Source organism: Sus scrofa, chromosome 9 (genome assembly GCF_054392235.1).
Source record: "Sus scrofa isolate SSC_HxYL_T2T_F1_AM1 chromosome 9, Sscrofa_HxYL_maternal_Yorkshire_Landrace_v2.0, whole genome shotgun sequence".
Taxonomy (NCBI): domain Eukaryota; kingdom Metazoa; phylum Chordata; class Mammalia; order Artiodactyla; family Suidae; genus Sus; species Sus scrofa.
Window position 1 is genome coordinate 17,665,256 of NC_139391.1, and position 23,866 is coordinate 17,689,121.

The 23,866-nt window shown below is 42.1% G+C and overlaps 1 protein-coding gene across 50 annotated transcripts in view; it reads right to left on the minus strand.

Annotated features, from left to right (window-relative positions):
- DLG2 (discs large MAGUK scaffold protein 2) overlaps positions 1–23,866 on the minus strand; it is a 1,974,117-nt gene that overhangs the window by 63,713 nt on the left and 1,886,538 nt on the right. For all 50 annotated transcript variants that reach the window (XR_014814818.1, XR_014814817.1, XR_014814819.1 and 47 more), the window contains 2 exons: positions 16,422–16,598; positions 6,070–6,145 (listed from right to left, as the gene is read on the minus strand). Coding sequence is in view for 44 of the 50 variants with exons in the window: in XM_084975536.1 (XP_084831662.1) it covers positions 6,070–6,145; positions 16,422–16,598 (253 nt within the window). In the remaining 6 variants the exon portion in view is untranslated. The remainder of the gene's footprint in view (positions 1–6,069; positions 6,146–16,421; positions 16,599–23,866) is intronic.

Consider the following 23,866-nt stretch of genomic DNA (forward strand, 5'->3'; position numbering starts at 1 on the left):
GTTCCTCTTGTTTGGTTTTAATCACCTCCTCCCTGTGGGGACCCATTCTCGCCCCTAGCACCCCTGTTCCTTGAGGGCAGTGACTGTGACTTACTTATCGTGCTACACACTGCCTATTATTAGGTGCTTAGCAAGCTGCCTAGCAAGGCATGAATAAAGGTTTATTAAATGACTGAATAAGCATGTTTTTCAAGACTTCCTTTTATTCTGGCAGACTGCAACAGAGAAAGTGTGCCCCTGAGGTGCCTTCAGAAATATTCTTAAAGAGAAAGATGCGCATCATTGAAGAAACCTGTTTTCCCCATCCAGAATTTAAATTTATATCCAAGTTAGTTTTTGACAAAGCAACGTCCAATTCAATTCATTTCTTCATTTTTCTTAAAATGCACAAGTGCCCAACATGCCTTGAACAAGGAAGAGAGGATGCCACAACAAATAAATACAGTATAGCTTTTGGAATAAATCAGGCATGAGTTCAGATTTGTTCCCCTCTCCATGCCTCATTATCTTCAAATCTATAAAGAGGGAATAAATGATTTCCCTTCAACTTTTGTTGTGATTAAGAGAGGTATGTAAGCTGTCTAGGTTTCTACAGTGGCTACTCCTACTACTTTGAATAACACCTATTACCTCTGTTTTGTACCAGCCCATGGATAAATATGACTAGCTATTTATTTACAGCCTACCTCACTACTTTAGAAAGGATTTACAGTACAAAGGATCCCTTTACTTTGCACATCGTTGACATTTAGTAAGAAGAATATTAATAATTCTCCCACACTCTTCCGGGTACCTGTTTTCCTTCTTTAAATTACAGGAATTTTGAAATAAAAATAAAACAAAATTTAACATAAATCACTAAATACCATTGATTTTTCAATGGAAATCAGCTTGATTCTAAAAGATTATACAATTTTTTAAATGTCTCAGTAAACAGCAGAAGAGCTGATTAGAAAACTGATTTAAAAAAAAAAAAAAAAAAAAGAGAACAACGACAGTAATTAAGGTGGTGGTTAAGATCTCACCAGAAACTTCTTAGTTTGAATGGAGACTCCTTAGGAATTTGGCTGACATTCTCTGGAAAGCTTGGATGCCCTAAGATCTGGGGAACTGAGGTGGTTTTCAAGGAGACCATCCAAACAGACAGCCACTTTGAGCCTGGGACTGAGTAGGCTGGAGTTATCTGGGTTACAGACAAAATTGTCCAGTTGTTTTGCATGTATAGACACAGACTTTGTGGAGGAACACAGAGTGGGCAGAAAGCCTGGGCATTTCATTTGCAGCAAATGGGTACTTTTGAATGGAGAGCCTGAGATTTCCTCATGGACACTTTCCCAACTCAGTAAGCCTCAAAGCTCAGAGCTAGGCTTTCTGTACTAGCTTCCCAGACTCCCAAATCTTCCTGGTCAGCCCCATTAGCTACAATTCCCACTGCACCATCCACACCACCCCATCTGGTGCCCCTGATCTGAGTGGCCTTACTCCCACATGCCTATGGTTTCCATCTGCATCTTCGTGCTGTTTCCTATGTGTGGCAAACTCTTATCCAAACTTCAAGATCTCATTCAAGTATGACCATCTCTTTGAAGCCCTCTCTCTTACACAAGGCATAATTAGTAACTCCTTCCTGCTTCTGACCTCCAACAGAATAAAGGACAGTGTAAAAAAATGAAAAGGGCAAATGTTCTACTCTCAAAATGATTTGAATTTAAACCTGACTTCTGTACTTACTAGTTGCATGATCTTAGCTAAATTAGTTAATCTTTCTGAGGCTCAATCTCCTGATATTTAAAATAGAGACGAATTCGCTAAATTTATGGGGATCATCAGTAATTATTGTCTTGTCATTTTTTGCCTGCTTATATTTCTCTTTGTGAGTGCCGCAGTATGAAACACTTTGCCTTTTTAATCAATTTGCTGTCCCAGAAGCCACCTCGCACAGTACCTGGTGTTTTGCAGCATTGAGTTTTTAAAAATTAATGAATAGGTCTGGAAAAGTAACTCAAACACTCATAGGCCAATTAAAGTCTAAGTTCTCCTATGAAGGGCCCCTGGTCATTCTCATATCCACTAATGTGCATCCCCACAGCTCTTGTACATACTACTAATAAGGCTCTTTTCATAGCTTGCTTCATACATACCAATTGATCTAAGATCCTCCAGGGCAGCGACCATGGCTTTCACTCCAAACTCCCATCTCATAATGCTCGGTTGGTCAATGCCAGCTAATGATAAAGTTACTTAAAATACCCCATTCTCTTTCCCCTTCCAAACAGTTTTCCTCTTCAGTTTATCCTGAGTTTACCCCAGGGTCCCAGAGACTGAGTCTTTGGGGGCAATGACTTATTTCTGTAGTCCCTGTCCAAGGCTCAAGTGAGTGGCATCTCCTGACTTTCCTAACTCTCCACATAGGTGGTCTCAGTGCACATTCAAACAAATGCAGTTTATGTACAAAAGGGTAGGATTTTTCATTGATTCTTAGTGAGAATTTAAGGATAGATTTCCAGTTTGTTTTGTATACATAGTTGGATATGTAGAGAGAATTTTTGTTGAATACCTGCTGTGGCCCGATACAGACCTAGAACGTGTGAAAGATACAAAATATACAAAGTATGCACATTCTCAGTGCACATTCTCTTAACTGTCCTCTGCTTTCTACTTCGAGTGAGAATCTTCTCATTGATACAGTGTTCTTGAGAGGACTTGGAAAACTTTGGTTTATAATTTCTTAATTCATTGGCTCATAGAGAGTTACTGCTGGAAGGCACCCTAAAAGCCACTGAATCTGGGACCTCAAATGGAGAACATTTCCCATTGTTGTGCTAGGCATGACTAATCAATGAGGACCCCCCCCCCCCCATTTTTTTTTCCTGCTAAGGTCATATACGGCCTCAGAATCATTTTGAATGCAATTCTCCGGTTAGAGGCCATCAATTCATCATCCACACAGGAGATGAAACTTGTTTGACACCCTGATGTAGTTCAAAGCTGCTATTTTGCTAATGAGACCCAAAGAGCAGTGGTGACTTCGTAATGAACTGAAACCAGAACCCATGCTACCCTACTCTCATGACTTTCAGTCCAGGGTTTTCCTTTCTACCTGATCACTGCCTCTCCTCCAATGGTCATTTGGGTCCTAGGATTTATATTCTATTCATTGGGTGATACCTAATTGTATTCAATAATAGGATTAAAAGGCACATGGGTTTTAGCCTTATCGAAGAGACATCTGGGCTCTCCATGTTATAAGCTCTTAAGGGGAAGGGCCTAGGCCATACTTTGTATATTTTGTATCTTTCACACGTTCTAGGTCTGTATTGGGCCACAGCAGGTATTCAACAAAAATTCTCTCTACATATCCAACTATGTATACAAAACAAACTGGCAATCTATCCTTAAATTCTCACTAAGAATCAATGAAAAATCCTACCCTTTTGTACATAAACTGCATTTGTTTGAAAGAATTCCATGCATGATGACATAAACCTCCACTTTCTTTAAGAGTGACAATAAATTCTCATTTTACCCAAATGTTTTAGGGCACAGTAAATTATCATGTTGATGATTAGGTTGCCCAATGACACTTCTACTTAAAAATACAAAGGGCAGTGTTGTGGTTTAGGGTTCAGAGTCCTGAGAAATGGTAGCTTTTTTTCTTATTGTTTTTCATGGTGACATCTATTGACCATAACCTGTGCTTCTGTGTGATGCTCATAAGCCAAAACTGCTAGGACAGAAAAGTAAAGGAAAGGAGATAAAGAGACAGAGAAAAGGAAGGCAGAAGACGTGGAAGGGTATTTTATAATACAGCAATAAGATACTAGCATGATCACTTAAAAAAGATTTAAAAAGCTATACAATTCACAGCTAACATCATTCTTAACTGGAAACATTAAATGCTTTCCTCCTAAAATCAGGAATAAAACAAAGATGACTATTCTTGCCACTGCCATCCAACACTGTACTGGAAGTTCTAGGCAAGGCAATCAGTTGTGATAAAGAAATAAAAGTCATCCAGATTGGAAAGAAAGAAGTAAAACTCTCTCTTTACACCTGACATGATCTTGTAGATATAAAAACCTGAGGAATCTACCAAAAAAGCTATTAGAACTAGTAAATGGCTTAGGCAAGGTAGCAGGGTAGAAGATTGATATACACAATAGTTATATTTCTATACACTTGGAATGGACAATCCAAAAATGAAATTAAGAAAATAATTTATATGCAAAGGATGAAATTGCAACCCTATTTCATGTCATATGTAAAAACTAACTCAAAATGGATCAAACATCTAAATGTAAGAGCTAAAACTATAAAAAGCTTAGAATAAAATATGGACATAAATCCTCATGACTTCGGTTTTTTAGATCGGATATGAAAAACGCAAGTAACAAAAGAAAAAATAGATAAATTGGATTTTGCCAAAATTAAAAACTTTGTGCATCAAACGACCTATCAAGGGAGACAATTCAGAGGCAGAATGAGAGCAAGTATTTGGAAAGCATATACTGGATAAGAGATTAATATACGGAATATACAAAGAGCTTCTACAACGGAACAACAACAAAGGAACCCGATTTTTGAAGAGGGCTGCGGATCTAAATAGACATTTGTCCAAAGAAGATATACAAATGGTCAATAAGCATATGAAAACATGCTCAATACCAATAATCATTAGGGAAATGAAAATGACAACCACAATACCACTTCAGACCTAAGAGGATGACTCTAAGGAAAAAACATCATAACAAGTGTTGGTGATGATTTATAGAAATTGGAACCCTTATACGCTGATGGTGGGACTGGAAATTGGTACAGGCATCTTGGAAAACAGTCTAGCAGTTCCCCCAAATGTTAAACATAGAGTTATTATATGACTCAGGAATTCCACTCCTAGCTATATGCCTAATGGAAATGAGAGTGTATGTCTACACAAAAAACTTGTGTACAGATGTTTATAGAAGTATTATCCATAAGAGCCCCAAAGTGGAAACAATACAAATGCTCATCAACTGGTGATGAGTGGATAAATTAGATAAGGTACATCCATACAATGGAATATTATTTGGCAATGAAAAGAAATAAAGTGCTTACATATGCTGCAATATAGATGCACTGTGAGAGCATTATGTAAAGTGAAAGAAGTAGTCATAAGACTACATAGTGTATGATTCCATTTGTATGAAACATTCAGAATAGGCAAATCTATAGAGACAAAGTAGATGAGTAGTTGCCTAGGGCTGGGTGGCACTGGGCTGGGGTTGAGGGAGGGAAAAGTGACTGCTACAGGATTTCTTTGCTGGGTGATGAAATGTTCGAAAATCGATTGTGGTGAGAGCTGCGTAACTCTAAACATACTAAAACTTTTTTGTTTTTTCAATTTTATTGATGTATAGTTGATTTACAATGTTGTCAATCTCTGCTATACAGCAAAGTGACTGTTACACATATAAATAAGTAAACATACTAAAACTGGATTGCATACTTTAAGCTGGTGAATTATAAGATACATTGATCATATCTCATTAAAGTCATTTTAAAAAGATGTACATATGAGTAAATATTTGAATTTTGGTGGTTAAATTTCATTTGTCAATTTTCTTTTTTTCTATGTCTGTCACAACATTCCATGTATTCACTTAGATGGTCCTTATGTATATTTCCCATGACTGCTGTCTTAACTCTATAATGTGTGAAAGACTGGACATATTTTATGATGAGCAGGTATCTTTTATGGCATCTATCCTTTTAAAATATTTAATTTAAAAGAAAAAAATTAAAGAAATAAAAACACTTAAACTATCTTTTTTCTTCTTCATTGCAATCATTACATCACCCTTATGACACATCATTTCCACTGGTTGCCAGCCGCTTTACCCTCAATATTTAATATATTTATCCTAAATCTACTTCATCAGAAATTACATCATTGCTTTTTGTAATACATTTATAGCAGGCTCTAATGACTGGTAGCTCTGTACTTTGTTTGCTACTGAAAGCCTAAATGTTAATTATAGTTAAATCCATGGCAACCAAGAGAACTTAATGTTTCCATTATTTTGTACTTACCCCTTTTGAATCAATCACTCCAGGTTTTGCATTAAACTTCACTGTCTTCAATCGGGCACGTTCCTTTCTTTCCACCCTAAAGAAAATGGAAAAGAGTATGTCACATGGCAAGGCATTTATGATTAAGTTCCTTATCAAATGAAGAACTCTTCTACTTCTTATCCTTCAGCTCAAATAAAATGTGTTTTAAATATTTCTGTTCCTTTGTTCAATATAAAAAGTCTTGGTATAGTATCTCTAAGCTGCTAACAAATCCCTTGCAATTTCTGTGTTAATGGTACTGAAAGTCATGTGTTTGGAAGGAAAAAAAACAAACAAACCCAATATTTGTTATTTAAATGCCTAAATCAATCAGTCAAAATCTATTTCAAGTTTTCTTGTGGTACAGCAGGTTAGGGATCCTGTGTTGTCACCGCAGCAGCTTGAGTTGCTGCTGTGGCACGGGTTTGATCCCTGGCCCAGGAACTTCCACATACTGAAGCTATAGCCAAAAAAAAAAAAAAATCTATTTCCAGAAATCATAGTCCACAGAAATGAATATCTAAGGTGAGGACTAAATAAACTTCTCTCCCGTCCTTTCCTGATATTTCCTTCTCTTTTCTTTTTTGTTTCCTTTTTCTTCCCTTCCCTTTAAGAGTGCTACGGTATTTACCTTCATCTCAAAACCAAACATACTATACAGATACTCTTGAATTTTTGATTTTCCCCAATGTCTTTGTCTTGCCATCCCTGGCGTTTTCATTATTTTGCCTGCCACTTCGCTCATTCATCAAACATTTATTGAATGACTATCCTGTATCAAGAAAGGGGTTGGGGAACAAAGGAGAAAATTTTTAAAAGCATGACTTCAATGAACACACAGTAATGCGTTCTTGAAGGGGACGAAGACAGACAGTGCTGCACAACAAGACTGTTGAAGTGATGTGGGCACATTTATCTCATGGGACACTGATAAGAAGGGGTGAAAAGCAATGGTGTCAGCTTCTTGGAGGAGGTGTCAATTTATGTGAGACGTAAAGGATGAGAAAGAGCTTGTCAGTGGAAAAAGTTCACCTTTTTAGAGAGAGAGGGAGACTCTCCCAGACAGAGGAAAAAGATGTACCATGACCCAATGGTACAGCTAAAGATTGCAGGAAGATCCTTGTACACGGTACGTACAGCATGGAGACACGAGGCTGGAGAGGTGGTGGAGCCTCCTTATAAAGAGTATCCACCCACGCTAAGGACATGGGGTTTTCCCTTGGGGAATCCTCATGAATTATTAGAGACCATAAAGCTGAGAAATGATAGACTAGATTAGCATTTTAAATAATGACTCTGGATGAAGAAGATGGATTGGAGGAGGGAAGGAAGAGTGGGGGTCAGGAGGCCTATTTAGAAGCTATCGCCATAGTCCAGGGCAGACATGATGAGGAGTGATAATGAGGTGGAGGAGAGCGAAGAGTTCGAGAAATACTAATAAAATAAAATTGGCATGACTTGTGCCTATTTGAAGGATGGGGTTGAAACGAAGAAAAGAGAAGTTAAATATCTCTCTGATTTTTTTTTTTTTTTTTGGTCTTTTTGCTATTTCTTGGGCTGCTCCCGCAGCATATGGAGGTTCCCAGGCTAGGGGTCCAATCGGAGCTTTCGCCACTGGCCTACGCCAGAGCCACAGCAACGCGGGATCCGAGCCGCGTCTGCAACCTACACCACGGCTCGCAGCAACGCCAGATCCTTAACTCACTGAGCAAGGGCAGGGATCGAACCCGCAACCTCATGGTTCCTAGTCGGATTCGTTAACCACTGTGCTATGACGGGAACTCCTGGTTTTTTTTTTTTTGAGACTTTCCAGTTAGGCATGATCATTCCTTCCTCTAAACTCCATGACATTTATTTGTATATCTGTGTCGGTATTACTGTTTCCTCTCTTTATTTTCTCATCTCACATACAAGGCTGTATGTTCCCTGAGGGCAAGTCCACATATCACTCAACAGAATATTACAGCAAGTCCTCAATAAATAATAGTTGAACTAGAATAGTATTCATTGCATTGTTATAGCATCACCTTTTGTTTAAACATGGCTAGCTCTAGGGTCATGGCTCGGCAGTAACGAACATGACTAGTATCCATGAGGATGGGGGTTCGATTCCTAGCCTGTCTCAGAGGGTTAAGGATCTGGTGATGCTGTGGCTGTGGCGTAGGCCAGCAGCTGTACCTCCAACTTAACCCCTAGCCTGGGAACTTCCATATGCTGCAGGTGTGGGCCTAAAAAGCCAAAAAAAAAAAAAAAAAAAAAAAAAAAAGTGTGTGTGTGTGTGTATGGCTGGCTCTACTTTCAAAAATAGGGAAAGAAAAAAGAGGAAAAACCCTGGATCTACAGAAACTTGATGGCTTACGAAATCTGAGCTAGTCATAGGTCAATAATTAATAAGAGATTCCTTTTTAACTAAGAGCTCTTTTGTGTTTCCAGGTGAAACACAGTGAAGATCAGGGTTTCTATAGTTACAGAATGGAGTTTCAGAATATATTTATTTCAGTCAAAGAGTACAATATTTGAGTGGAAACAGATGAACAAAATTCTTCAAATCTAACCCCAGATATTAAAGCAATATGTTCCACTGTGAGTTTCTACTTGCACCCAACATACAGCAGTTGGGAGGAGAGCAAGGAAGACTTTAGATGAGGTAAGCTGCCAAGTGGAAAGATGCTCACTGAGAAAATGCCTGCTCCGAGCTACTTCAGCTTTTCTCAGTTTTAATCCAAGTGCAAATGTTAATTCATATTCATCTCTTTGGATCCTTCTAAAATTGTTATTACAGCCCTGACTTTATCCTAGCTTCTTTTGCATTAAGCAGCCTAATTGTGGGAAACACTAGTACATCAGATGATGCTGAATGACTGCAGCATGCAGAGAATACATGGTTATTTGATTAGGTTATGCAAATAAACTCTGCACAAAGTGGAGGAACTCACATGGGTCCCAAACATAAATAATATTAGTCTGAACTCAATATTCTAAGAATTGCTTAGATAGAGCATTCTAACTACCCCCACGCCCATTTTTAAGTTAATCCCTTTTATATTTTTATTTTTATTTTATTTTTTTTGTCTTTTTTTGCTATTTCTTGGGCCGCTCCCGCAGCATATGGAGGTACCCAGGCTAGGGGTCGAATCAGAGCTGTAGCCACCAGCCTATGCCAGAGCCACAGCAATGCAGGATCTGAGCCGCGTCTGCAACCTACACCACAGCTCACGGCAATGCCAGATCGTTAACCCACTGAGCAAGGGCAGGGACCGAACCTGCAACCTCATGGTTCCTAGTCGGATTCGTTAACCACTGCGCCACGATGGGAACTCCCCTTTTATATTTTTAAAGAAATGTTTCCATTAGGCCATTTTGGTGTTTCATCACTTAAATCTTAAACAAGTTGCAAAGAATAAATCATATGGACAGACAGACACACACACACAAACACCCCTAAAATTTGCTATGATTTATTACTAATCTTCAAACACATAATAGAGAAAGTTAACCAAAAATTAAAGCCTTACTGTATAGGTGGCAGGTTTTGGTTCACTCAAGAAGTCATAAAGGTTTTTTTTTTTTTTGGTCTTTTTGCTTTTTTCTAGGGCTGCTCCCATGGCATATGGAGGTTCCCAGGCTAGCGGTCAAATAAGAGCCGTAGTCACAGGCCTACGCCAGAGCCACAGCAACGCGGGATCCGAGCTGCATCTGCAACCTACACCACAGCTCACGGCAACACCGGATCTTTTAACCCACTGAGCAAGGGCAGGGACCGAACATGAAGGCTCATGGTTCCTAGTCAGATTCCTTAACCACTGAGCCACGACGGGAACTCCAAGAAGTCAGAACGTTTTGCTTTCTACTTCAGTTCAAAGTTTCATAAATAATAATAAGGGTGACACAAGTGGTAGCTGAGGTTTTCATATATACTTATTAATGAAAAATTCCGTCATATTTACAGCATCTCATTTGGTCCTGACAATAACCAAGTGATGCAGGTATTGTCAACCCCATTTTATGGATGGAAAAGCTAAGACTTGAAGCTTGCCAAATTAGAAAGCAGTAGAAAAATGGCCTGAGTAGAGCTAACTTCAGTGTCTGGCCACATCCACTCTGTTTGGGAAACAGTGTTTAAGGACCTTCCATGTTTCCCTTATTCAATGAAAGTATCCAATGAAATTTTCAACAAACCTGAGATTTTAGATGGTTACCCCTAACTTTAAGACCAATATAGTTCCTTAGAAGTCTGGGCTGAGCTCTTCACAAAGGATAACCACGCCCCTCCTTTGCATCCCCAATCCTGAATGTCCTGAATTAAATAAACCATAACCAAATTCAAGCACAGAGTCAATGAGATAATACCTGTTACGACAGGCTGGCCTCAAAATGCAGAATAAATTTGCTTTTAACACTGAAATTCAGGTTAGATAAGTGTCTATTTGCAATATTACATCATAAACATGATTGATTTCTTTCCTCTGCAGTCTTTTTACCTTCACTGCATCCAAACCATAGTTGTGTTTTTCCATTTCAGAGGCCAGTGTTGACTGCCTCTTAGGAAGGTCTCTGCAAACCTCTCTCCTGGGTAGCAGGTGGGGTGGCTTATCTTTTCTTTCTCATTTGCCTCAGCCTGGTCCTCTCTCTTAGTGCGTCAGGGATGCATGTGGATAGTTCAGATTAGTCAGGGCTGAGAAATGGGGCCCTATGTAATGCTGTGTTTTTTTGAGCACCAAAAGCTCAAAATGTGAGGGAAAAAATATATATATATAATTTGAGTATGCACAAAAGTATTAGAAGCTGTGCTAACCCACCTTATCTATATTATCTTTAATCTGTACAATGATCCAGGGCTGAAGATGGAGCTGGGCATAAAGTGGGTGCGTAATGCATCTTCCTTGATGAATGAATACATGGAATCATCGAGGAGACTACTGGTTCCTCACCTACGTGTGAAAACCAAGGCTCAGAGAGTTGGAGAGCACTGCCCCCCAAACCAGTGTTTCTGATAAAAAATTGTTGGCTATTTCATGGCTTTTTCTTACTTGGTAAGAATCTAGGTGCAAGTTTAGCATCATTCTTCTCCAATTATTTTAAGTAAGACTCCTTTGGCAGAAATAGATGATATGAAGATCCACAGAGCTTTACTTAAGGAAATGGTGGGTCATGTGTGCAGAGAGACAGAATTACCAAGAAAAGGACTGCATACTTCTCTCCCACTCAAGAGGCGAGCAATTAATTAGACTGTTTAGGCAGAAATAATCCTCTCCGCCCTAGTTTGGTCACTGACCAGAATACTGAAAACATAAACTAAATGGCAAAACTTGAGCAGTCAATTCTGACACCCAGCATCTCCAGAGAGGACCAAATGGTCATGCTTTAATGAGCCCAACTGTTTTCTTCTGCTCTCTCACCTATCTCCCATATGGCATTTTCAGGGTCCCGCCAAACACAGAATGAGGTTAGGCCTGGAGCAGTGGATGGTGGGAATACCATTTGGTGCTGGGTATTCCTTTGCCTGTGTTCCACAAGTCCCTGCTGTAGGGGGAACTGAAATGCCATACAGGTTAGTGGCCACTGGCTTGCAGGGAGGCTAAGTAAGTAAACCCTTATGCAATGCTAGCTGCAAGATGCTGTCTGAGAGCCCAGGTGACAGTCTCTATGGGGCAATGAATAGAAACTTGAATTAAGAGACAGTGGAACACGAGTTCCTGCTGTGGCTCAGCTCAGCAGTAACAAACCCTACTAGTATCCATAAGGATGCGGGTTTGATCCCTGATTCGGCTCAGTGGGTTAAGGATTCGGTGCTGCCGTGAGTTGCGGTGTAGGACGCAGACATGGCTTGGATCTGACCCCATAGCCTGGCTACAGTTCTGATTCAACCCCTAGCCTAGGAACTTCCATATGCCACAGGTGCAGCCATGGGAACAAAAAAAAAAAAAAAAAGACAGTGGAACAAATCCCAGTTAGGCCCTTTGGAAACCATGCAATCTCAAAAAACAGAGATTCTCTGCTGGGTTTTGAAATCACACCAATCTGGGTTGGAATTCTGCACCTGCCACCTACTAGCTCTGTAACTTAGAGTAGGTCACTCAACCTCTCAAGTTTTATGTTGGTGAAATTAAGATATTAACATAGACTTGAAAAATTACAGTGAGTATTAAATACTACAAAAAATTGGTTAGTATAGTATTTGAAACACAGTGAGAACTCTTTAACTGGCAAGGGCTTCTAGGATACCCTAGGGGTAGTGAAAAGCCATGCTATGCAGAGACCTGGGTTCAGCCAGTGGCTGGCTGTGCAGGCTCAGGCAAGTTACTTGACTTTTCTGACCCTCAGGTTCCTCATGAAGCTTTTGTGAAAATTAAATGAAATCTTGTATTTGAAAACACCTGTGACAATACAGAGTCTATTATCAGATGGATTCATTCCTCTGTCTGCTGCCCTTTCACTTCTCTTGATACCTGCTATGGACTGAATGTTTGTGTCCAAACAAAATTCATATGTTGAAGCCCTAGACCCAGTGTGGTGGTATTTGGTGGTGGGTCACTGGGGGGTAATGAGGTCATGAGGATGGAGCCTGCATGAGTCAGGTAAGTGGTCAGAAAGAAGTGACATGAGAGAGAAAGATCTCTCTCTTTCAGCCATATGAGGACACAGCAAGGAGGCTGTCTGCAAACCCGAACCCAATCAGCCAGTACCCAGATTTTTGAACTCTTTAGCCTCCAGAATTGCAAAGAAAATAAAGGTCTGTTGTATGAACCACCCGTGTATGGCATTCTGTCATAGCATCCTGAACTAAGACACTGCCTTTATTTACAATTTAGCCCTCATTGTGCATCACAGTGTAGCTGTGTCATAGCTACATGTCAATCCCACAAACGTTGTGACCTGATAACTGTGCTTGGCTCACAGAAGCTGCTCAGGTAATGCTTGAGGAACTGAATTTTGTCAATTCTTATTTTAATAATTTAGGAGGCAGGACTGCATATGAGTTAAGAGCACTATTGTCTGGGATCAAATTCCAGTTATGCCAGTTATTAGTAAATTTACCTCCCGTGCTTCAACCTCCTGGTTTGTAAATTGTCGATAACCCATACAGTTGTAATGAGGTTTAAATAAGTTAATTGCAAAGGGCTTAGAAAAAGTGTTTAGCATGCTCTAGGAGAATTTATTTAAATAAAATTTATTGACCATATTCAAAAAAGAAGGAGGGAAAAGGCGATGATTTTCATGGTCTTCCTCTCATTGTTTTACGGGGATGAGTAAGTGGAATCATCAATAAAGAAACATTTTAGTCAAGGGTAAAGTCATACACTGATGTTTTCCACTATGAGATTTTTCCAGACCAGCTCCATAAGCTGAACTATACTCAGGAAAGGGGCTAGAGAGAGATTAAGAATTGAAAAAAATAACCCTAATCTAATAATAAATCATATTTGTACCAGCAACCATTTATTCTGAGCTATAGTTGTAAGATGTTGAACGCAGTGTAAAAAAACCCTGCATTTTAACACTGCCTCCTTTAGGAGTTAAGCATTAAAGAGCAGCCCTGGGGAAGACTCATGATAATTTTAAATTGCATTAAAATAAGTGCACAAAAAGGCTTTGTGGGGTATGATTATAAGCGACTTTTCTAAAGTTTCCCACTTTTCTTCAATGAAATGTGTTACTTTTACAAACACATAAAACAATATGAGTAAAATTTTTGGAAAGAGTTAAAAATCGTTAAGGAGAAAATTTGACAGAAATTCATTTACAGTCATAAACACACACCCCCACACCCCCACACCCCCACACCACAGGAGATTTGGGGGGGGGTGCTACCGTATCCTTCATGAGAGAAAATGCAAACATCAACACCAGAGTCACTACGCAAACTTCTTCCCTAGGCTGAGGCATGGTTTTTAAAATGGTTTTCATCCAAAACGGAAAGACAGAGCCAATTCAAAAATGATACCGGCAGGTGGAAAGATACCACTGGAGGATGAGCACCGAGGATGTTCCTTAGGGGGGAAACGATGTGCAGCTGAACAAATGAAGGACTACTGGCAAGACTGGTTAGAATCACAGAACCCCAGGACTGGAAAGTGCCTAAAAGTCATAGAGTTCAACCGTCCCATCCGAAACTTGAATCCCTTCTACAATACTTTCTGCCACGGATTCTTCTATTATCAGAATCACATGGAGGAACTTACACACAAACATAGGTTTCCGGAACCCACTCCAGACAGACTGAATCAGAATCTGTGTGTGTGTGTGTGTGTGTGTGTGCGCGTGTGTGTGCAGCCCAAGTCTTCACAATGTTCTCTTGGTGTGAAAATCATTATTCTACTTCACTGTCTTCCCAGGTCATCTATACCATCTCTAGGCAGCTCCAGCTGGTAAAAGGATTACTTTAAAGTGAGCTGAAATCTATTCCTGCATGGTTTTCCTTCGCTGACCTACTTCTACCCTTGGGGTCATATTCAACAAGATGGCTCCTTTTACAGGACAGCCCCTCAGACAGCTCTGATTAAAAACATCAAAGCAGGAGTTCCCGTCATGGCGCAGTGGTTAACGAATCCGACTAGGAACCATGAGGTTGCGGGTTCGGTCCCTGCCCTTGCTCAGTGGGTTAACGATCCGGCGTTGCCGTGAGCTGTGGTGTAGGTTGCAGACGCGGCTCGGATCCCGAGTTGCTGTGGCTCTGGCGTAGGCCGGTGGCTACAGCTCCGATTGGACCCCTAGCCTGGGAACCTCCATATGCCGCGGGAGCGGCCCAAGAAATAGCAACAATAACAACAACAACAACAAAGACAAAAGACAATAAAAAAAAAAAAAAAAAAAAAAAAAACATCAAAGCAAACTGGAATGCATGCTGCCTTGACTTTTTAAAAAAGTAAATAGAAATGGAGAAGCACAGAACATATACTAGTCTTGAGAGTTACTGCTTTGAGCACATAACCTTTAAGAAAACACCATAAACTACAGATTCAGAATGCCCTCTCAAAGCAAAGTCAGGCAATTAGGCATGAGCCTAAACATTTAAAGAACTGTCTGCTGATGGGAGATTCTAGGTGTGGGCTTGGAGGGTGGGGAGGGGGTGGCTGTGGAATAGTCAGCCTGCTGCCCACTTTCCATGTTCACCCCAGGCTGTGTGGCCACAGGCAGAGAAAGATGGGGGGCCAGAATTCTCTGGGTTGCAAATGCCCCAGAGTTATTCTTGGGTAGAACTTCCACATTCCCACTATGGTTGGGGCTAACTCGGTCACTGGACCACTTCGCGTGTGGCAGCACTTGAATGCTTGGCTTTGTGAAGACTTTGTACAAAGGTATTTGGGGTGTATGGATGCAGCTCATATTCCAAGCATCTAAATTTCGAATGGAGGTTTTTAGCCTTTTCCGTCAATATCTGGAGGTAATACATAGCTGAGATCTTAGCTGAGTAAATAGTTCATTTGGCTTTCACCTGGCTTTTGTATAACATTATCTGGTAAATTTTTTTTTCTTTTTTTTTTTTTTGCTTTTTAGGGCCGCGCCCACGGCATATGGGGGTTGCCAGGCTAGGGGTCTAATCGAAGCTACAGCAACGCCAGATCCAAGCTGAGTCTATGACCCACACCACAGCTCACGGCAACGCCGGATTCTTAACCCACTGAACGAGGCCAGGGATCAAACCTGCAACCCCATGGTTCCTAGTCAGATTCGTTTCTGCTGTTTCACCGCAGGAACTCCTATCTGGTAAATTTTGAATAACTCCTCTGAATTTGCAAATCAGCAATAGATCTGATAAGCATAACCTTGAACCTAAGAATGCTGATACATTTTAGAAAAGCAGTGTAAGCAGATCCTCTTTCTTCTTTTTTTTTTTTTTTTTTATCTTTTTGCTATTTCTTTGGGCTGTTCCCGTGGCACATGGAGGTTCCCAGGCTAGGGGTCGAATCGGAGCTGTAGCCACTGGCCTACGCCAGAGCCACAGCAATGCGGGATCTGAGCTGCGTCTGCAATCTACACCACAGCTCACGGCAATGATGGATCGTTAACCCACTGAGCAAAGGCAGGGACCGAACCGCAACCCCATGGTTCCTAGTCGGATTCGTTAACCACTGCGCCACGACGGGAACTCCTCCTCTTTCTTCCTTGATGCCTTATCATAGTTACCAGTTTGGGTAAAACCCTGATATAAGAAGAATGAGAATATTTAATTCGGGTCACCTGTCACCACGGACAATTTCCCTGCCGCCGACTGACTCTCCCACTCAAACAGATATTTTGTGAAGAGCTTGCCACACGTTCATCTTCCCTCACCTCCACTCCCTGCACAGCTGGAGAGCAGTCCCTCTGACACAGAAAAGGCATCTTACCTCCGCTTGCTGGGGATGACCCCCATCTCCTCGCTGTCTCCCTCCAGTGTGACTCTCCTGGCTTGCCACCACTCATCGTCAGAGGCGTTGATAACGTGGAGAATATCTCCATACTTAAAACTAAGTCCTTGACTTGGCAGCCCGCTGTCCTTGCTCTTGTCATAGTCGAACATGGCTCTGGGGGAAACGACAAGAGAGAGCACTGTTAGGCATCTGGCAGCACAGGTCTCGGAGTTCTCATTTTGATTATTCCCCCTTGCCCCGGAACCCCTTCCACTGGATGCCAACTCCCGAGAGGAACCCCTGGAATTGCAGACAACATTCCCATTGCTTTGGTCACAAATCAAGGTTGGTTCTTACTTCTCCTTGGAGGGCGCATGGGCAGCCTCTAGGACCTTAAACCTGGGGTACTGCGTCTCTTCTTGGAGATCAATATGTGACAAGGTGATAATAGAAGATGATAAAGGCAGGTTAGTACCTAAGGGAGGTTTTTTCCTCTCTCGCTACGATCAAATTTTACAAATCGCTAGAAAGAAGGAAATAAAGAGAAACTTAAGACATCTTTCTGAATGCACTATTTTGTGTTATGAACAAATCCTCTCCGATGTCAGTCTATAGAACTCTCTCCTTTTAATAGAAAAAAATGGCAATAACTTCTATATTCACCCACAGGTGACTGTGACCTTTCCTCTCACTGGAATATTGGAGCATCACTGAAATTGGATGGTTACAGAGGTTAATGTAACGACATGAATAAATGCTCACAAAACAATAACAAAAATACACCTTGTTCATGTGTGTGTGTACAGACATAGATCAAAATGATATGAACAAGAGAAGATGCTTCCATAGAATACCAAGCCTACTTCATCACTGCATTTATCACTCCAAAATGTAATTCTTGTTTTACATGTTTTCCCCACTAAAGAGCCTTTGCTGAGCCTTTGCTAAACCCAACACACAATATAAGACTGGTGGGGTGAGGGAGCTGGAAGCAGAATTACAATGATGACCAAGACCTCAGTGACCAGCTGCTGCCCCAATCAGCTGAGAAGTTGTCTCCAGTCCCACACTGCCCGCCTCCTCCCCCTGCACCTCCACTCCCACAAGCCACCACCACACACATACAACATGCGATTTCCCTGGAGGAGCAGATTTTGCCACCTATTTATTCCCCTTTGATTCCATTCTGAGAATTTCCTAGCAATTTTTCTAGCAAGCAAAACTAACTAGCTCTGAACAGATTTGTCTAAAATCACCAAGGACCAAGTGTGATTCTTTCCCTTCCTTTTCTTTTTTCCTCATGAAAGAAATGTCACATCTGCTGCCATGGCAACCAAAAAGAGCTGAAGGCAGCATCCACAGCTCTCAAATACTGCAGGAAAAGCTGAATTACTTGCAATACAGCCCCTTCTTCCAATAACTCTGTGCCCAAGTGGTGGAATAAGGTGTGTGGGGGGGGTGGGGGGTGGGATTTTTTTCTGTTTCAGCTCCTAGAGCCACTCATTTCCACCTGGACCATTTGCAGCTTCTCTTCCAAAAACTGAGCAAAACCCCAGCCAGGAAAAGGAGAGTGAGAAAAGGTAGAGACCCACTCCTGACAGTCACTTCGCTGGCTGGGTGATATGACACAAATTAACATTCCTGAACCATGGGTTTCTTACATGCAAAGTCAGTCCAATAACTTACATGGAGCTGCTGCGAGCATTAATGACATAACACAGAGGACTCATCCAGGCCGTGGCAGGTGCAGTTTACACTGTGTAGTATGGTAGTGGCTAAGAAAACAGACTCAGGAGCCACAATGCCAGGGCCATGTCCTGGTCCTACTACTTCTCTTCTTACTAGCCATATAGCTGGATACCCAGGCAAGCTCCTTACCCTCTGAGGCCTCAGTTCCTCACAGTGATGAGGAGAACAGTGATGATAACAGCACCCCTATCATGGAATTGTTATATGGATGAAATGCTACCTGAGGTAATACATGTAAAGCATCCATAAAAGTGCCTACTTTTGATCATTAAGTATGAACTATTGTTACTGTTAACATTATTATCCCTTTTTCCCCTTTTGAGTACATAGATATAAAAATTTCTATGGATTCAATCTGCTCTGTGCAAAAAAGAGTTAATGCAGAAACCCTGAGACTGTATCCTTTAAAAAGCCTACTTACAAGGAAGGCTAGTCCTTGGCTGACATCTGGGAACTTAGCTTTTGGAAGGGTTCTTACAATTTCCTAGTAAGAATGGCTCGTTGTGCCTAAACTGCATAAACAGTGTCACTTAAGCTGACTGCTTGCTTTTCACCTGGGAGTCTGGAACTGAGGTAGGTGCCAGGCAGAGGGATCCTACGTGACCAGCACCCAATAAAATTCCTGGATGTTGAGTCTATAAGGCACTTCTCTGGTAAAGAGCATTTCACACCTGTTGTCACAATTGGTTGCTGGAAGAATTAGGCATGTCCCGTGTGACTCCACTGGCACAGGGCTTCTAGAAGCTTGTACCGAGTTTCCTGTGGACTTTGTCCCCCGCTCCTTTCCCTTTGCTGGTTTGCTTTGTATCCATTTGCTGTAATAAATCAGTCACAAGGATGACTAGGCTGAGTCCTGTGTGCCTTCCTAGTGCATCACTGACTCAAGGAGGTGTCCCTGGGACCCCAACACTCACTCTGTAGACTGGAAAGCATATTCACGTACACTTCTCACTTGTGATTCAAGGTATTCCTACAAACAGGTACAATGGATATAGTACTTACTGCCCGCTTACTTACTGCCCGCTTTTACAGAGGAGCCGTATATAACGAGGCTCCCTGACTAGCCCCAGGATACATGGCTTAGTGGCAGCAACTGGGGATGGCATGTAGGGCTGCTGATCCCAAGTCCTAGTTCAATGCTCTTCACCTTGTCTCCTCTTCAATCTGAGAGGTGGTCAAGGTGGTGACAAGGTGGCAAGGATGAGAATCACAGTGACAACCACTCCTGCTGCCACTATTACTCATTGTCTTTGGCATCATAACAACCTAAAAAGTTGTTTTGTAAACTAGTATCCCTATTTTACAGATGAGGGAGGAGGCTCAGGCATTTAAGAGACCTGTCCCAGGTCACAAGTACACACATGGTAGAGGCTGAATCTAGAATAAGGTCTGATTCCAAAATCCACATTCCTGCCATTTTATCATCAGGCTCAATTTCTAGCATGTATCCCTCTGGCTGTGCTCACGATTTAGCAGTACCAGGAACTTTTAATCTTCCCCTCAGAGCTGACCACCTCTTCCACTCCCGCTCCCCTCCCCATTCCCTGAAGTTCCCTTACAGCTCAGTTCTTGTTCCAATATTTCTAATCTTAGCGCCTTCAAACCTCTGGTTTGGCTCCGGATGCTTTCTGGATGTAAAGTGTGGGGTATGGAGGTAGAAAGCCATCAGGAAAACTGAAAATTGGCAGGGGGTGGTCAAGAAGGTTGGCTCTAGGGTCAGCCTACCAGCATTTGCAACTTTCTTCCTTCCTTTTTTTTTGTTTTTGCTGGTGGCACGTGGAAGTTCCCCAGCCAGGGATCGAACCCACGCCACAGGAATGGCCTGAGCTACTGCAGTGAGAACACTGGATCCTCAACTCTCTGTGCCACAAGAGAACTCCTGGGTTTGCAACTTTTTAACTGTGTAATCTTGAACAAGTTACCTAACCTCTCTGGGTTTCAAGTATTCTTAAGTGTAAAAATTGGTATAGTAATAACACCAGCTTCTTCAAAGAATTGTGATGAGGATAAATGAAGTACGTTTAAAGTACTGTAACACCAGCCCGACAAGTAGCCAGTGCTAAATGTTAAAATGTTAACTATTATTATGAATGACTGTTGTTACTATAATTATCATTCTGAAAAATACAGTGGGATTTGAATGAGGGGATCTGGGTCTCAACTGTGCTACTTAGTGTCTGTCTTGTGGTTTGTGTATGAAGGCATCTAAAATACCTCTCTATCCTCAGGACCCAGTACAGGGCTGGGTACAAAGCAAACCCTCAAAAGGGACTGTGGAAATACTTCAGACAACCTTTGAAAAGTCCCACTTCTCCCAAGCCTGATGGTCTCTCCCAGGTCAGATGTTCATTCTGCTGGCCTCCATTCTATTCTCAGGAATTTCTGAGGGGAGACTCCCCCAAAGCCACCGCCCCCTGCCCCATCAGCAACCCCTCTTCAAATTCTATCACCTTGGACAATGTGCCCCTCCAGGATTACACAGATTCAGATCCTCCCAGTCCCTAAAAACAAGCAGCTGACACATTTCAGCAGCTTCTGGCTCCTTTGGATATTAATGGATCATCACGTCTGGGAAAAATGTTACAGCGCCCCATCACCTATTTTAAAAAGCGATAAACTGTTTTTAATTTGCTTTATGTGCTATTTCATCACAGCAACTCTTATAAAATGCCATTAAGACTCACACTTTCCACCCAGGGTGCTTTTAGCAAGTCCATTAGACAAGTACAATGAGACATGAATAATGCAACAACTCTCCCATCCCTCCTGCCCCTCCCGCATTTCAACCTGTAGTGGCCCCTGGTCAACCGGGGACGTCAAGGGAGGGAAGGGAAAGCAGCTACTTGTCCTCAGGGCTGTGGAGACCTGGGGAGCAGACAGAAAGTGTGCTTATTTAGTAAGTGTCCCACAATGTGCTAGACTTTATATTCATTGTCTACCTCAATTTTACTGGGTAGGCAAGCCAGCATATGGGTTACATGCCTGGCTTTGGAGATGGAAGAGACCTGGGTTTAGTCTCAATTCTGTTATTTCTTTTCTTTTACTTTTTAGTTTTTTGCTCTTTAGGGCTGCACCTGTGGCATATGTAAGTTTCCAGGCTAGGGGCTGAATCGGAGCTGCAGCTGTGGGCCTATACCACAGCCACAGCAACACGGGATCCAAGCTGCATCTGCGACCTACACTACAGCTAACGGCAACACTGATCCTTAACCCACTGAGGAAGGCCGGGGATCGAACTCGCCTCCTCATGGATACCAGTTGGGTTTGTAACCCACTGAACCACAAGAGGAACTCCTCAATTCTGTCATTTCTAGTTGTGAATTTTAGGCCTGTGACTTAACCTCTTGGATGACCTCGTAACCTCAGATGACCACTCCCTTCATCCATGAAACGAAGACAGTGATGGCAACAACACACAAGGTGGCTATGGAGACACAACAATGGGGCAGTGCATGTAAAGTACCCAGCACCAGCACAGAATAAATCCCACTCTGTTATTATTTCTGATTACCATCCTGCCATGGAAGCATTTCTGAACTCATAAAGGAAATGAGAGTCAAAGAGCTGAAATGAAAAAAGCTAGGAAGTGCAGAACTACGATTCAAACAGGTAGATGTGCCTGAATCAAGCCTGTGCTCCTTCCTGACTGTGGAATTCAGCTTGGGGCTCCTGATAAGGAGTGCTGTACTTTGACCTCATCCCCAAAGATTTCATGACTGGATGATGGCGCTGATGATGGTGCTGTAGACCAGACTTCAGGAGAGAGGCACGCGTAGTTTCCTGAGCACACATTTGGTTCTCACCCCAAATGCATATTCGGTTCTCACCTGCAATGCACAGTTTAACCTGGTGAGGCAGATGAGGAAGTAAAACTTGGATAAATTAAGCAACATGTCCAGTGTCACATCAGCTACTGAGGTGTGTTTCAGCTGCTCTGTTCTATGCCTTTGTTCTTCAAGACACTCTGGGGAAATGAGGTAACTTTCCACATGGCTGTTTTCTCATAGGACTGTGTTTGTGTTGTGAAGGTTATTCTGTGTCATCTCCCTCATCAATCCCAGAAGTCCTTCATATACTCTTACCTCACTCTGTACTGAGATTTTTAACTTTTGCAAATTCTTTTTTTTTTTTTTTTTTTTTGCTTTTTAGGGCCACACTCGTGGCATATGGAGCTTCCCAGGCTAGGGTTCCAATCCAGAGCTACAGTCACTGGCCTATGCCATGGCCACAGCAACATCAGACCTGAGCCACATCTGTGATCTCCCCCACAGCCTCACGGAAATGCCGAATCCTTAACTCACTGAGGGAGCGCCAGGTATCGAACCTGCAACCTCATGGTTCCTAGTTGGATTCACTTCCGTTGTGCCATCACGGGAAACTCCAACTTTTGCAAATTCTTGCTTGTATAAGCATGGGGGGAAGTCCATATTCCTCCTATCCAAAGAGTCTACCCACTAACAGAGGCTCAGTAAGTTATTTCCTCTTAGTCTGTCACCTACACTTGTCATAGGGCAATCCCTGAAATTCAACAGTTTATCTTCTTTCTTATAAAGGCCTGGGCAGTTGGAAACAATAGGTAAGGAAGGCCTAAGCAATACCCAGCACAGGCCTTCCTATATTTCTTAGGCAGTGATGTACATATGTGCATCATACCTGCCTCTCAAGTCAGTACATACCCATCCCAGGCTAAGGGCTACAAGCAGCTCTGTACCAATTACTTCTCACATCTCCTTGATACACCTCCCCATGGACAAGTCATCATATCCAAACTTACTGAGACCTAGCAAAGCCATTCATTTCCTCATTCATTTAAATAATGAATCGCCCCCAGTGAAAAGGGTGGCTGGTGCCACCATCATCAAATCAGTCTTAGTGGATGGATCACATTAGCCTCTGTCAATCCTTGCTAAGAGGCCACTGACCACCGTGCCATTGTTTATTGAGTGACCGCTGAGCATACAGTAAGCCTTCACCATGTCAGGTGCTGTTCTGGGTATTTATTTATTTATTTTTGTTTTTGTCTTTTTGCCTTTTCTGGAGCTGCTTCCCACGGCATATGGAGGTTCCCAGGCTAGGGGTCGAATCAGAGCTACAGCTGCTGGTTTACACCACAGCCACAGCAACCTGGGATCTGAGCCGCGTCTGTGACCTGCACCACAGCTCATGGCAACGCCGGATCATTAACCCACTGAGCAAGGGCAGGGACCAAACCTGCAACCTCATGGTTCCTCGTCAGATTCGTTAACCACTGAGCCATGATGGGAACTCCTGTTCTGGGTATTTATTATCTGTGATTCAAAAGATACCCCTTAAAATGCAGGCATTGTTCCCATTTTTCAAAAGGGTAAATATACCACATGCCATGGACTATGTGTGGTATTGCATGGATTATACCATTCAGTCATTAATAACCTTATAAGGCAGATTTGTGCTCTTTAAAGATACTCTTCTTAACACAGCAGTAAGTTAGAGGGTTGTTGGGAAAAAGTAAATTTCTACTGGACCCAAGGAACCAGACAGTCACTGCCCTAACTCAAGATGGAACTAACTGGGCACCAACAAGAGGTCCTCATAGTCTGGGCCTCGCTGCAGCTGTGACATTTTGAAGAAAATTGGGGAAGAAGCATCATTTCCAGGGGCAACAATGCTCTCTCTCTCCGTCTCTCCCGAGTCTCCAGCATTCCCAGATCCCC